Source organism: Arachis duranensis, chromosome 10 (genome assembly GCF_000817695.3).
Source record: "Arachis duranensis cultivar V14167 chromosome 10, aradu.V14167.gnm2.J7QH, whole genome shotgun sequence".
Taxonomy (NCBI): domain Eukaryota; kingdom Viridiplantae; phylum Streptophyta; class Magnoliopsida; order Fabales; family Fabaceae; genus Arachis; species Arachis duranensis.
The window spans coordinates 102,074,674-102,090,122 of NC_029781.3; the positions used below are offsets into that span (position 1 = coordinate 102,074,674).

The window sequence follows — 15,449 nt, forward strand, 5'->3', positions numbered from 1 at the left end:
TGAAAAACGGATCGGTCAATCATCAAAACCGCAAGATTAAAAAATCGAAATTAAACCGACGAACCGGCCGGTAACCGGTCGGTCGAACCGAACCGTGACCCGGCCGATTTTTAAGTTAGCAACAAAACGCTGCCGTTTTTGAGTTTTTTTCCCTCTAAAGTCTGAATCCTAAATCATGAAAACTCCCAAGGCTGAGACTGAGATTCCTAATTGGCTTCGCTGCTCTCTCTGCTTCAGTGGTTCCCATTGTTGATGATTCTTCTTCGAGCAAGCTTGCTTCACTGCAGTCACTAGCGTCACCGCGTCACACGGGTCGAGGGCTCGCCGTTGAGACACCGCCGTTGCGCCACCTAGAGCCATCGAGAACTGAGAAGTGAGAACGGCTCACTCTCACACGGGTCGAGCCACCGCTGTCGAGCCACCGTAGCAGCCGTGGAGAACTGAGAAGGTGCCTTCGCTGTCTCCCACCGCCTCACTCTCACTCTCCCTTCCCCCATCTCTACTTCTTCTCTATCTTCCAGGTCTCAGCCCTTCCCCTGTTCTATTCATTTTGTTGCTATAGCTAGTTAATTTTGATTAGATTAGTTAGTTAGAAATGCATGTTAGTTGATTAGGTGGTTAGCGAATTTGAGCTGGATAGTAGATTTAGGTTTATTTTGAATAATGATGATGATTGAAAGTGTTGTTGTTCTATTGATTTTCTTGCTTTGTTTGTGCTGTATGGTTTGCTTCTGTGCCAATTTGGCTTGATTGATGTTGTTGTATACTGATTTATTGCTGCCTTATCCTGCCTATTGATGCTGAGTCTTGTTTTAATTTGAGCCTAATCACTGGATTCAATTAGGAGCATTTGTGTGGATTCATGTTGCTTGCTTGTGCAGTGAGAATTTTTGCTGAATTCCTGTTTCATTTTGTTCTGATGCTGTGTTGTAAGCCAGTATTTCTGTACATAGTTTAAATATTTACAACTTTTTTTTGCTAAAAATTTATGGCTGATTTGGATTTGTTGAGGAAGATTCAAGATTTATTATCCCTCTCTTGAGTTGAATGAAGTTTTTGTCAAAGTTAAAAGAATGTATCTGAGCAATTGCAACATGCATTGTTACTATTACACACAGCAATTTGATTATTTGTTTGATCTTTGTTGCCTGTATTGGTGTGTGTTGATGGCCTGAAGTTTTGAGCTATTTGTTAGATATGAGTTTATATTGTGAGCTTAATTACAGAAGAGGTCTTGCTACTTTGTTGAATTCTGCAGTTTAATCACCAAATTAAACTCTTTTAGTCTACTCTCTACATCTCTTTCTACCTACTCTATTTGTGTATATGCACATTTTAATTTCTTGCAAGCAACTCATCGTGAATAAACATTGTTTCCATTATTTACATGAGGGGTTTTTTGAGGTATACATACTTGCTTCTCTCGGTGTCTTTGTCTCTGTCTATCGGTGTCTCTGTCCCCTTTTGCAACCATTGTCTCTTTTATAGTGATATCTGATATGTGGTTTACTGATATAGTAAAGTTTTGTGAACTCTGATTCAAGTCATTCAACTGTGAACTGATATAGTGATATAGTGATTGAATAATTATTTTTATGTGAACTGTGAAGTGTGAACTGATATAGTGATTGAATAATTGAGTGATTGAATAATTGTTTTTATGTGAATTGTGAAGTGTGAACTAATATAGTGATTGAATAATTGTTTGCTTGTTTCAACTGATTTTTCAATTGAATAATTGAAATTGAAATTGAAATTCTGCAACTAATTGATAGGTAGGTTTTGTTTGTTTATTTCTCTTGAATTGAAATTGAAATTCTGCAACTAATTTTCTGGTTTGAGTGAGTAAGAGTCAGCTTTTTCTGCTATTTAACTTCATGTTGTTTTATGCTTATGTGTTTGTTCATTCTTGGGGTGTTACACTAATATTTTTGTTTTAAGTCTTCTGAAAATACCAGGGTGTTATATTTTGGTTTATGTAATACTTTTAATTTTGATGATATTTCAAGATTTATATTAGACTATAATTATATTTTAATGTGTTTATTTATATTTTATTTATTATTTTATTATAAAACAGTTTTTTCGGTTCAACCACGATCAAACCGGTTGAACCTATAAACCAATGAACTAGTAACTAGAACGGTTCGATGATCGGTTCGGTTTCAGAACCTTGATCACATCTTAACAGATCATCAGACCCTTATGGAACTAGCTGATGCTTCTAGCTCTGATGCCATCAACTAAAGGAGAACCTTGCTCGGTATACAATACTGATGATATACCAGAATTTGCCGAGCTCGATCCTCAGACTGATCAGGAAACACGACCTACTCCAATCAATGATCTGCCAAAGGTAAGAATCTCAAACAACAAAAGTCAAACAACTAACGTTGTTTCTGCCTTATCTGCAGGATACGAGGACCAAATCGCCAAATTACTTCAGGCAAATGCCGACCTCTTTGCATGGACCCCGGCTGATATGCCAGGGATAGATCCAGAAGTCGTAAGCCACATACTTGCTTTATATCCCAAAGCTCAACCAGTTAAACAAAAGAAGAGGCACCTAGGACAAGAAAAAACAGATGCAGCCATAAAAGAAACACAAAAACTACTAAGTGTAGGGTTCATCAGTGAAATCCATTTCACATCCTGGCTAGTGAATGTAGTGATGGTAAAAAAGAATTCAAGCAAATGGCGAATGTGCGTTGACTTCACTGATTTAAGCAAAGCCTGCCCAAAGGACTCTTATCCATTGCCCTGTATTGATAAGCTCGTCGACAACACTTCTGGTTACAAAATATTAAGCTTCATGGATGCCTATTTAGGTTTTAACCAAATACTCATGCACCCTGCAGATGAAGACAAAACTGCCTTTATAAGAGAGCATGGGAATTTCTGCTACAAAGTCATGCCTTTTGGCATAAAAAATGCAGGGGCCACTTATCAACATCTGATGGACAAGATTTTTCAAAAACAAATCGGGAGGAACATGGAGGTATATGTTGATGACATGGTCGTCAAATCAAAAAATGAAGAAAATCATCTGTCTGACCTCAAGGAGGTGTTCGAGCAGTTGAGAAAGTATAACATGCGCTTAAATCTAGAAAAATGCACCTTCTGGGTACAAAGGGGAAAGTTCCTCGGATTCCTGTTAACCCACAGAGGAATCGAGGCAAACCCCAACAAGTGTAACGCGGTCATATAGATGAAATCCCCAACAACAATCAAAGAAGTACAACAATCAACGGGGAAGCTGGCGGCCTTGTCACGATTTTTACCAACAATAGCAACAATATCAACCCATTTTTGTAACACATTGAGAAAGTCAAACAAATTTGTATGATCGGACAAGTACGAAGAGGCCTTCACTGAATTCAAGCAAATCCTATCATCATCTCTGATCTTAAAGAGGCCAACAGATGGTAACACACTCTATTTGTATCTTTCAATTTCTGCTAATTCAATTTTATCTGTCCTTGTAATAGAAATAGGTCGGGAGCAGCACCCAGTCTATTTTATCAACAAAATCCTGCAGAATGCAGAAACTCGGTACCTAGCTATCGAAAAGTTATCTTTCTCTCTAGTGGTTATAGCACGACGCTTACGACATTACTTCCAAAGATACGAAATAATAGTTCTGAACTAATCATCGCTAAGGTAGGTGCTTACTCGTCTAGATTTGGCAAGAAGACTAACAAAATGGTCGGTAGAACTATCAGAATATGAAATCAAATACCAAGCTCATGGTTCACTCAAATCCCAAATACTCACCGATTTCATAGCAAAATTTACCTCAATGGAAGAAATCTACCCCGAGTGGGACTTGTATGTAGACGGTGCGTCTAACGAAGAAGGCGTGGGAGCTGGAATCGTCCTCAAAGACAGAGAAGGGCTCTGTATCAAGCAATCAATAAAATATATTTTTTCAGCTAGCAATAACCAATCCGAGTATGAGGCACTGCTGGCTGGTTTGAGACTGGCCAAAGAAAGTGGAATCCAACACATCAAGGTCTATTACGACTCCCTACTTGTCGTTCAACAGGAAAACAACATATTGTAACACCCTAATTACCCTAAACCTTACCTCATGCTGTAAAGTAAAGGTTAATCAGAGTCCACGACAATTCTAAGGCTTATACAACAATATATATAGAAGGAAATAATAATTCTAGAAGTCCGATGGAGTAATAAGCTCAAAAACAGAATTACAAAAGTGCAAACGTTCACACGAAGCTATAAACTTAATGCACAAGATATAGATATAAGATAATAGAACATATATAGATATAAGAGTATAATAGTCATAAGGAACTAGCCGCAGCCCGCAGAGTTTAAGCCGACTAGTATATACATACATACAGAGTTTTGAAGTAAAATAGCTTATACAATATCTCTCTCCAATAAGCCTCTAAGGCAAAATAAGTATAAAAGTGAGAGAATAAATCAAAATAACCCAAAGACTCCAAAACGTGATAAAGGTCCTCCGCTCTGTCACCATCAAGCAACTCACCGAAGTGGGTTGTGACCTGCATCTGAAAAACAACAACAAAATATGGAATGAGAACTAGAGGTTCTCAGTATGGTAACAGTGCCCAGTAATATAAGATATAAGACCTCGGAACACCAGAGACAATCGTAGAGCTTCATATCCATCATGTAATATATTTTATATTTTAATGTATATTTTACATTAATAACTGATTTTTGGTAAATAATTTTAATGTACATTTGAGATTAATGATTTTTTTTTACCTTTTTTTCTATAAACAAATTAAAATTTTATGCTGAGTCGAAAGTAATTAAAAATTTTATGTGATTGTGTGAAAAATGGTATTATTATTAAGATTATTTCAATAAATTTTTACGTACTTGAATACAGTGTTAGGTGTAATTAATATAATTTCATTAGAATAACTTATGTTTAGTTACTTTAATTTATGTAGTAAAAAAAAATTGTAATAATTTTTCTAATTAATTTGAATTAAAAAATATTACTTTAATTTTTATGGTGTAATTGCCCTAAAAGAATATGGTGTAAATGCAGTTATTTTTATATGAAATTAATAGTTGAAAATTATTAAATGATAATTTAATTAAATATGTCAAATTATCTAAAAATTATTAGCTATCAATTTTATATAAAGATAACTGCATGTGAGTTTTCACAAAAGAGTATAAAATAACTATTTCGGTCAAACTCAACAAGAACTGGAGGTCTATCCGACAGACCCACAACCTGACGGATCAACGACCCGCTTAAACGACAGTGTCCCTCGCATGATAATTTCCTCAGCAGAGGTCTGGACAAGTGGACCAAAATGGAAAGATTCACCTGAGGAGAAGGAATAAAGGGGAGGGAACTCTCCCAGTTACGTTACTATTATCCTAATTAGCCATCTCATCGTATGGACGTTTACTTTATTATTGGAGTGTTCTTGCAGATGGTCCCACCCGCTGACCCGACGACGATTGCGGATACCACACCTCAGCTCTTGCGCTCAGGTTCCAATTTTCACTCCCAACGCCTCTCTCCAATCGACACAACGAGCTACCGAACAATAACTATTTAGCTATATTATTTGACAAACATTTGGCACGAGTTGGCTGAACAAGAGTAAAGGCATTGAAGCGTATAATATAACCGTCATTTTTTCGGGTTAATCGGGCTCAACTTGTTTAGCCCAAATTTTAGAGATAAAATTCATCTATTTAAACTGGTAAATGAACTGTGATATGATGGATTTAGCTCATTTTAACGGTCTTACTCATTATTGTTTTTGTTTTACTCTCTTAACATGATAAAAATATGAAAAAATTAAATAAAAGAGGAAAAAAATAGATAATACTATAAAATTACTAGGAAGAAGAGGAAAAAAAGAAAAAAAACGTAGCAATAATAAAAAAAACAATGATAAAAAAAAAACACACGAAAAAAATATTTAAAAAAAAACGTTAAAAAACGGAAAAAGAAAAAAAATACAAAAATATTTATATTAGTGGAATAATTTAAACGTGTATTCATACTCTTACTAATAAAATTGATTTCTATTGAATTTGGATAAATTTAATTAACTGGACTTAAATTGTTAAAAAACATTTTAGATGTGTGATAACTCATAAGACTATCCTATTTGGGGTCGAAAGCAATGCATGCAACTTCCGCTCAATTTTGAAGTGGCATGAAATATCTGCAAACATTTGGGTCAGATTGAAAATATTTTAAAATCTAAGGAGTGAATACCAAAACAAATCCGCAAATCTGATTCTGATCGAAGTGGTATGCAACATCTGCACAAAATTGACTGCGCAGCGGAACTTACCATACGCTAAGAATCGGATTCTCAAGTCTCAACTCAGAGCTCACCAAGCGAGAATCCAAATTCCCCAGGGAAAAAAAAGGAAGAAAAAGAATCCCCATTTTTTTTCATTTTATCTACATCTTATATTATAAATTATTCAGAGAAAATATCACAAGGAAAAATAAAGATACCATCCTTTTTTCTTTAAACTCTGTTGACTCGTTTAGAAAACTTTTTCCCTGCCCCCCAAACCCAAAACCCTAATCTCATTCTTCTCTATGGATCCCTCTCGCCGAGCACCGCGCTCAGCGATCGACCCCGTCCCCAAGTTCCGCCAAGTCGGGTTCTTCACTCCTGGAGCCCCGCCCGAACGCTCTCAATCGGGTCCACCCGACCCGACACACTCTACTCCCGTTTCCGACGTCTCACAATCCGCCAACTCGCTCTCTCCGGTCATGATCCCTCCGCCGCGCCACCTCTCCGACAATCTCGTCATCAACGCCCGCCCCACGCTTGCGTCCCCTCTCCGCGCAGATTCCCTCGCCGGTGGCGGAGTTAGCAGCTTCGGCGATTTCTTCCCCGCTCCGATGTCGCCGGCGACTCCAGCTTCTTCTTCGTACTCCAGCAGGATGGCCGCCGGCGAAGGGAGCTTCTTTGAGCGCCATGGTGGCGGAGGCGATAAGGGGAACAATGCCGGCAAAGTGGCGTCGTCATTTCCCCGCGGAGGATTCGACCTGACGGCGATGAAGAAGGTTAGTGGCATTGGCGGTGGCGGTGGTAGTGGCGTTGGTGTTCCGGCAAGTGAGCTGACCACCGTGTCCGTGGTGAATGATTCGCTAGCGATTCATGGTGAGCTTGCATCGAATTCTTGTTTCTAAATGATGTGTTTGTTAGATTGTTAATTTGATCTCAAATTGTCATTATGAATATGCATTGGATTTAAAACTCTGTTAAGTGGTGTGGTGCGAGAGTAGAAATTTGAGTTTCGAAGATTTAACTGTCTGAGTCTGAGTCTGAGTCGGTGTATGCTATGTTGAAATAGTGAGAGTAAAGAAACTGAGTGATATAAAAACTTTATTCGTTGTAGATTGAGAAGAACCCATAAGTAAGTTTTGTAAAGGGAGAAGGAGTGTCTCTGGGTCTTGTGAAAACAGTTAGTGCTGGATTCTGGAAACACTTAAGGCTTAAGTTAGGATACTGTTTGAATCCTTTCAATATATCAAATCTAGTGTTCACAAGAAATGGAACTGAAATTAGTATTTGTCTTAATTTGACCATAGAGTTTGTGGCATGCTGTTTCAAACCTCTAATCTTCTTTTATTTATTTATTTTTTGGGAGCATCTTTGGCAACAGGTGGTTTCAAATTCAATAAACTAATCTTTTTGTTAGAATTTTTTTTTTGAATTTTGGACATGAAATAATATTTTCTTGCAAGTTTGGAATTTTGATGGAATTGTTGTCTCCATTTATGATCTGTTTTAGCTTGGTTTTTGTTTCATTTCTTATTTTTGTTCCTCTATCTCCCTTAGAAAAAGAGAAAGCAAACAGAGGAGGAGGGTCAGCTGTGGAAGCAAAAGACCAATCTACTGGTTCAAAACAACAAAAACCAAAGACCACAAAAGCTGAAAGGCGAGCTCTTCAAGAATCTCAACGTGCCGCAAAGGCTGCTGCAAAAGGTGTGTTATCATGCTCTAGTTTAGTTAGATATGTTAATTTGCCTGCCCGTGGCTCCACCTTAAGCTAGCTTATTGAAAACTCTCTTACCATGGACATATTATGCAATTCTATGTTTATTTTTTTTTCATATATGGCTGTATGACTAGTAATAGGACTTGGTTCATTTAGAATAGACACATTCCTCAGGATTCACTGGACTTGTATTGTGTTTTGTAATGATTTTAAGTTTAACCATGCCTAAAATTGGATGCGTAGATCAACAAAGGGTTGGTTGAAGTAGTAGACAACTTTGTTCCCTTGAAGGGAATGCAAATTCAAGTCATACGGATATTGAGAAGTGCTATAGAGCAACCATGGGGGATTGTAGAAGATTAGTGGTGTAATTAGGTAAAGGGAATTTAGGCATGTCAATGGGCCCACAGCTCCTTAACAGACCTGATGAGCTGTCCTTCTCTGGTTGGTATTGAGTATCCCATTTGATTCCCTCTCTTTGTTTGAGGTTTTTTTTCCCCCCGGGAGGGTTGCTGGGTGGAAGTTTAAGGGAGCTCATTCTACAAATGGTAAACTTGGAATTGGACATTGAGAGAGATGAAAAACCCACGAGAGTGGGTCAAATAGAGACAGCCTGATGATAGCCAGAGGTAGAGGGAGAGAGACTGCGGAAAATTTTGGAAGATAAAAGAGATCCAAGTAGAAATGGATGAGTTAGACACTGAAATACTCAATGACAGGGCATTATGGTTCTATGTGGTCCATCTAACCAACTCTACCTAGTGGAATAAAGTTTTGTTGTCATTATACGGCTACTTCTTGTTATTTTTTATCTTCATCAACAGAGTCCATATTGGATACCTTTTGAGAGTATTAATATTATGTAAAATTTCCCTTTCTTTTCTCTCCCTATACCGAGTATTTATCATGATGATGCTAATAAGATAGCTTTAAAAATGTGTCATTAGCTGAAGGCAACAAGGCATCTGGAGCTGCAACTTCAGTGAATGCAAAACCAGCCAAAGCTGCCAAGCCCACACCAAAAGTTGATAATGCTGCAGTTGCAGCATCTGAGAAGAAGGGTGGTGATTGTCCTCCAGAAAAGGATAGAAAGAAGGATGTTCCTCAACCACGAATGCAATATGATGACAAGAGTCGAGTGGAGAAAGCTAAGCGACGAGCTGTGGTGAAACAAACTGAAGCTAGGAACAGAGTTGAGTTGTTCAGGCATTTACCACAATATGAACACGGAAGTCAGCTTCCAGATCTTGAGTCAAAGTTTTTTCATCTGGATCCTGTACATCCAGCTGTTTATAAGGTATTTGCGGTTTTCTGGTATCCATTATCCATTATTTCGTGTATGTTACACTTCATGTTCATATAAGGTCCTCCCATGTTTGGGACCACTTTGTTAGTTTTTTGATTGTTATATGTAATGATTATGATAAATAATTAACTGGTCATATGAAAGAAATAAATATAGATAATTAAAACCGAGTCCAACAACTTTTTAGAATTGCAAGTTAATCCTTGTGTGCTCTTCCTGAGTTGTCTCTTTGCCTGCCATATCTAGTTTCAGTGGCTCAACATTGTGAGTAAGAATATACTAACTTTAGCACTCACAGTTGTTTCTCAGTTTGTCATAAAAAATACAATATTGATGGCATGACTAAAGGAAACCCATAACCCATAAGCCCAAGTTTCTTTGTTTCCCTTGCTCAGTGCACCGAACCCAAGTTTATGTAACTGCTGATACGGGTACTGAAACCAAGGTTGCAATAGCTCCAAATTCAGTATAAACCAAGGTTCCAGTAACTCCAAATTCAGTATATGTAAGTTTATTCAATAAAATATAACATCAATAAATTGTTGGGATGTTAATATTTAGAAAGTAAAGGCCATGTTTTGAATGGTTAAATGGTTAATGTGGCCACATGGAATAAAGAATAGTGCTTGTCCCTCAAGGCCTCCATGGGATGATTAGAAGGACAAGAGAGTAGGACATGTTTCCTGTTCAAGCTTTTCCCTCAAGCCACATTGATGTTGGCCTATAGTGATATATTCAATATAATCTGTTCTGGTCTTGCATTTTAATGCACAACAGTGTCTTGAACTCTCCTCCAAATTGCATTCGCAATAAAAATCTTAATGATCTTCATTGTGGTTTGTTAGGTGGGTTTGCAGTATTTGTCTGGCGATATATGTGGTGCTAATGCTCGTTGTATTGCAATGTTTCAAGCATTTCAAGAAGCCATAAAAGACTATAGAGTTCCACCTGAGAAGACTCTTGTGAGAGACTTAACAGCAAAAATAGGTAGTTATGTTTCATTTCTAAATGAGTGTAGGCCTATTTCAATCAGCATGGGAAATGCAATTAGATTTCTCAAAAGTCGGATAGCCAAGCTACCTTTGACCCTGTCTGAGTCAGAAGCCAAAGTTTCTCTCCAGTCAGATATTGAGCGTTTTATAAGTGAGAAGATTGTACTTGCCAACAAGGTGATAGTCAAGCATGCTGTCACCAAAATAAGAGATGGTGATGTTCTTCTAACTTATGGATCATCATCGGCAGTTGAAATGATACTGTTACATGCACATGAATTGGGAAAACAGTTTCGTGTTGTTGTAGTTGATTCTCGTCCAAAGCTTAGAGGACAGCTTTTACTTCGGAGGCTTCTGGAGAAGGGTCTTAGCTGTGAATACACTCATATAAATGCTGTTTCATACATAATGCATGAAGTTACCCGAGTTTTTCTGGGTGCTTCGTCAGTGTTGTCTAATGGAACGGTATATTCAAGGGTTGGGACTGCATGTGTTGCAATGGTTGCTCATGCGTTCCGAGTACCTGTCATAGTATGTTGTGAGGCCTATAAATTTCATGACAGGGTACAGCTGGATTCGATATGCTCAAATGAACTTGGTATGTATAATGATAATTTTAGATGATGAGAAGATCCTCTTTATGATTTATAATTTGACCTTTTGCCTTGTGACTGTAAGATGTTGATGTTCCTATGATGTTTTTACAGGTGATCCAGATATAATTTCAAATGTTCGGGGTAGAGAGGATGTCAACTACTTGGATGGTTGGGCCAATGTTGAAAATCTACAACTTTTAAATCTGATGTAAGCATTTTAAATTGTCCAAATACGATGCGAATTTGTCATTTGCTCACTCTAACCTTCTGGTTTCTCCTTATACATTATTGGCAGTTATGATGCAACACCTTCAGATTATGTTTCAATGATAGTCACAGATTATGGCATGGTAAGTTCTGGAGTTATAAAGATGTTGACATTCTCAACATGCATTATCACTTCATTTCATATCTTCACACTTGGATCATATGATAATTCAATTTTTTATTGACATTTTTATTATGGCAGGTGCCCCCCACAAGTGTTCCTGTAATTGTAAGAGAATATGGGAGAGAGCAGGTCTGGATTTAAATTATGCAATTGTGGATCGGCTCAATTTGGTTGGCTTCCAAAATCTATTTGAAATCATGGTAACAATAAATTTAAAGATTTTAGTTGTTGTATTATTCCCCCATCTTGGAATAATGTGATGTAGTGTACCTTTCTCTTCTGAAGTTACTTACAATTCTGTATTTGCCTGTCCAAGCGAAGAGTGCAAAATTTTGCCTCTCCAGGCAGATTTAGTATGCATTCTCATTCCAAAATTATGTATTCAAGTTTTGCATAATTATGCTACAGTTTTGGGTTTTTGCCAAGTTTTAGTTTTGACCGGCTGGAATCGTAGCTTGTTCCCTTGCAGAGTGCTTACATTTTATCTTATATAGGGTGAGGAGTCCAGAAGGCCAAAATAAGAAAAAAGAGTACGGGGGCAATGATTGTTTCAAACCATTCAAAAATATTCTTGTTCCTTTCATGTTTCAACTTTTTATTTTCAAACAATAACTATTTAAAAAAGAGGTGTTTGACGTAAGAAAAACAATTATATAACAAAGGTTTTTTTATATGTAACGATCACAACCACAAATTTTATTCCATTAGTTTAGGATCAGTTAAACGGATCAAACGATACTATATATCATTACATTCTGCTACTTTTTCCTTCAAAGAGTTAACCATTTATCGTTGCAACATATTTGATGTCATAGGCTTGATTGAGTTGATGCCATTGCTTTTTTGTTCTTGTTTGGTGTGTATTTATTAAAAAATTGAATTACACAAAGGAAATCGCTAGCATAATTTATGAAGTAAGAAATTTTTATGATACATTTATTAACTTCAAAATAACATTTTTAGATTCAAATTATTTTTGAAAGATTATAAAAAGAAATTTGAAAAGATGATTTTTTTTTAATTTTTTAAGTTTCAATGTAATTTTTCCAAAATTCAGCCATATGCACCCTAATATTATGTTAGCTTTATTTATTTAACTATCAACTTCACATCTAGATAACAAAGCTTTCGTTTATTTAATAACAATAACAGTAATTAGGAATTAGTCGAGCTATTAACACACTAAATCACTTAAGCAAATATGGAGAAAATATGGAGATTGATTATCATATGATGTACCTATTTAAAAAAGTGATTATTTAAAATGATGAAGTATAGGGAGCCAATGGAATATTTGTACAATGTGTACAATGAAGGTTTAGGAATATTCGATTCAATAGGAGATCAAATGTTTATTATCTCTGGTACCCAGATGGTTATTATTGATAGTATGGATGTATTGTATTTGATAAATTTGTAGTATTTTATTCTGGATGTTTATTTTTTAACTTATATTTGGCCAAATAAATAGCCTATTGTACACATTGTACAAATACTCCATTGACTCTCTAGCGGGATTCATTTAAAATTATTTTATATTTAAAAATTATTAAATAATTTAATATAAGATTTAGCTAATATGTATTTTTAGGATATATAATAAGATTATTATTAATAGAATATTTTAAATATTTTTATTTAATAAATATAAAATAAATATATTAAAAACTTTTTGTATTTTTAAAAAAAATTATTTATTATTTTAACATATATTTTTAAGACATAAGTTAGATAAATTCTTTAATATATTTGTCTGAATTATTTATGATAACATTTATGGTAACATCTTATGTATTCTTTGCCACCCATTCTAGTTCAAATTTTTAACAAGGAAGAGAGAGAGTTTGGATGGAATTTGGACGGAAAGGATGCCCTTATTTTTCAGCAACGCAACCTGAATATAAGTCAAGAAATAAAACACAATCCAGTTTTACAGAGTGTTGCGAATTTCACGAAGTCGATGCCGACTTCACTCTGCTATGGTAATTCCTAAACTGTTCAAAACCGTTAGGTTTTTCTTCTTCTTCTCACTTCCTCACTCTCCTCCTTCTTATTCTTCCACCTGTCTCTTCTCCAATATCACTTCTTCTCCTTCCACAATTTTCCTCCGCCTTTTCCACTCCCCAAGTTCCTTCCTTTTCTCAACTCCGACCTCTTCTTCTACTATGCACTCTGATATTCATAACTATGCCACCACATGCTCCAGCGCTGCTCTTCACTTGCATTCACCTTCCACTCATAGGTATTTATATTTGAATTCGTATTCGTATTCGTATTCGAACTCTTATTCTTCTTACCGTGGTAGACTATCTGGTGAAGTTTCTGATATTGTTGCCTTGATTCGTGAGGATGGGAATGATTTAGGGATTAGGTTAAATAGGATGAACTTGCGTTTGTCTAATGCTTTGGTTGTTGAGGTTTTTGAGGTCTTGGCAATTGAGAGAGTTTCAGCACTGAGGTTCTTTGATTGGCTGAAAAACAACCATGCTGAGATTTGTGGCGATCCGGAGATAGGTTTCTTGGTTGTTAATAACTGTGGTCTCTTGGGAAATTATGAAGCTATGGTTCCAATTTTGAATGAATTTAACCTTAAAAGGGTGCCCTTGAGACGAAATGCTTTTGGATTCTTGCTGTTTTTGTGTTTGGACAAGGCTTCTGCAATCGAATGTGTAACCAAAACGATTGGTGTGCTAAATGAGGTTGGTGGGGCATGTCAAAGTTCTGGTTTTCGGTTATTGATAGAGATGTTGGGTGTTTTGGGGCTTGTTGATATAGCTAAATTTGTTTTAGGAACAATGAGAAGGAAGGTGAATCACTATAATATCTTAATAAGTATAATGTGCAAGAGAGATGATTGCAAAGGAGCAGAGGATTTGTTAAACGAGATGAAGAGAAGTGGTTGTGATCCAAACAGACTTACTTATAATTTGTTGATTAGTTGTCTATGCAAGAATGGTAAATTTGCAGAAGCTTTTGAAATGGTTAAAGCTATGGAAAAAGAGTGTGGTAGACCTGAGGCAAGCACCTTTGATATTCTTATTAACTTATCATGTAAACATCACCAGTTTGATTTAGTTTCAAAACTTCTTGATGAAATGACGCTGAAGGGTATTGAACCTTGTGTTTCAACTCATGCTGCGGTAATAAAGTGTTATTTTGCTTCAGGAAAATATGCGGAAGCGCATGAATACGTGGTTGGTACTACCATTAAGCGGAGTTTTTCCAGCAATGCAAACTACAGCTTACTTGCTGACCTTCATTTGAAGACAGGAAATGTTCTACTTGCGCAGAAGATTCTCTTCGAGATGATGGATAAGGGTCTTAAACCAAATTTTCCAGTGTACATGAAGATAAGGAAGCGTCTTCAAAAGAAAAATGAAATGGATTTGTCTATGGAATTATCAAGAAGATACTTGAACTTGATTGAAAAATGAAGAACTATTGTGACATTCATGTCATGTGATGCTTTAGTGTCATTCAGCATTGGCTCAGTATTGACTTTGCATTCAGAGAGGATGGCTGAAGATTGTTGCTTCATCAATATTTTCCTTGCATTCTGGTACGCGTGATTTCAATTCAGGTACCTGTCAAACAAGGAATGGCTGGATCTACTATTGCATCCACCAGGTACTCATCAAGGATCCCCAGATTATGTTTTCGGATATTTAATTGACACTAAACCTGACTTAATGACCTTTTCCTCACCACCGATGATGACTATCTGGGTCTGCTGTTATCTGTGAATCACCGGGTTTCTTGAGTATATCTTATGGAGCATGAATTTTTTACATATCCAGTTATCCTTAAATTTTTTTATCAATTTTTTTCCCTCTTGCTTGAAAGTAACTATAAGATTGAAATTGGGGGCAAAAATAATTTTATGTATACCTGTGTTGCTCGGATTGTATCAGTAAGAATAAATTGCTCTTGTTAATTTGTTATTAAAGAGAGAGAATAAAATGAAATAGCATAAGAAAAAGAACAAAATCATGTATAGTTCTCTAGATATGGTCTTTTTAGATTCTTCAACAAGTAAAACAAAGGTAGATGATAACATCAGTAGGGCGATATCTTAACTACTATACGCTTCTTGTGTGTTTTAAGATTGATTAGTTTTTTCCTGTCCTTATATGGTCTTTTTAGATTCTTCAACAAGTAAAACAAAGGTAGAT

The 15,449-nt window shown here is 36.2% G+C and overlaps 2 protein-coding genes across 5 annotated transcripts; both read left to right on the top strand.

The window, feature by feature from the left end:
• The first annotated feature begins 6,229 nt into the window (after positions 1-6,229).
• Positions 6,230-15,211, top strand: LOC107471487 (uncharacterized). 4 transcript variants are annotated; one of them, XR_002369275.2, is made up of 8 exons: positions 6,230-7,151; positions 7,833-7,979; positions 8,940-9,289; positions 10,144-10,888; positions 10,998-11,094; positions 11,182-11,236; positions 11,356-11,477; positions 14,443-15,211. XR_002369275.2 is itself a non-coding variant. In XM_016090958.3 (7 exons), exons 1-7 carry the CDS (start codon positions 6,581-6,583, stop codon positions 11,416-11,418), a joined length of 2,028 nt encoding a protein of 675 aa, XP_015946444.1. In that variant the 5' UTR covers positions 6,230-6,580; the 3' UTR covers positions 11,419-11,725. The 4 variants fall into 4 exon arrangements, 1 of the variants encoding a protein (XP_015946444.1); XR_001588609.3 differs by lacking the exon at positions 14,443-15,211 and adding an exon at positions 11,747-12,052; XR_002369274.2 differs by lacking the exon at positions 14,443-15,211 and adding an exon at positions 11,772-12,052.
• Positions 13,257-14,711, top strand: LOC107471399 (pentatricopeptide repeat-containing protein At3g07290, mitochondrial-like). The gene has a single exon (XM_016090860.1). The coding sequence runs from the start codon at positions 13,257-13,259 to the stop codon at positions 14,709-14,711; it is 1,455 nt and encodes a 484-aa protein (XP_015946346.1).
• Positions 15,212-15,449: the final 238 nt, after the last annotated feature.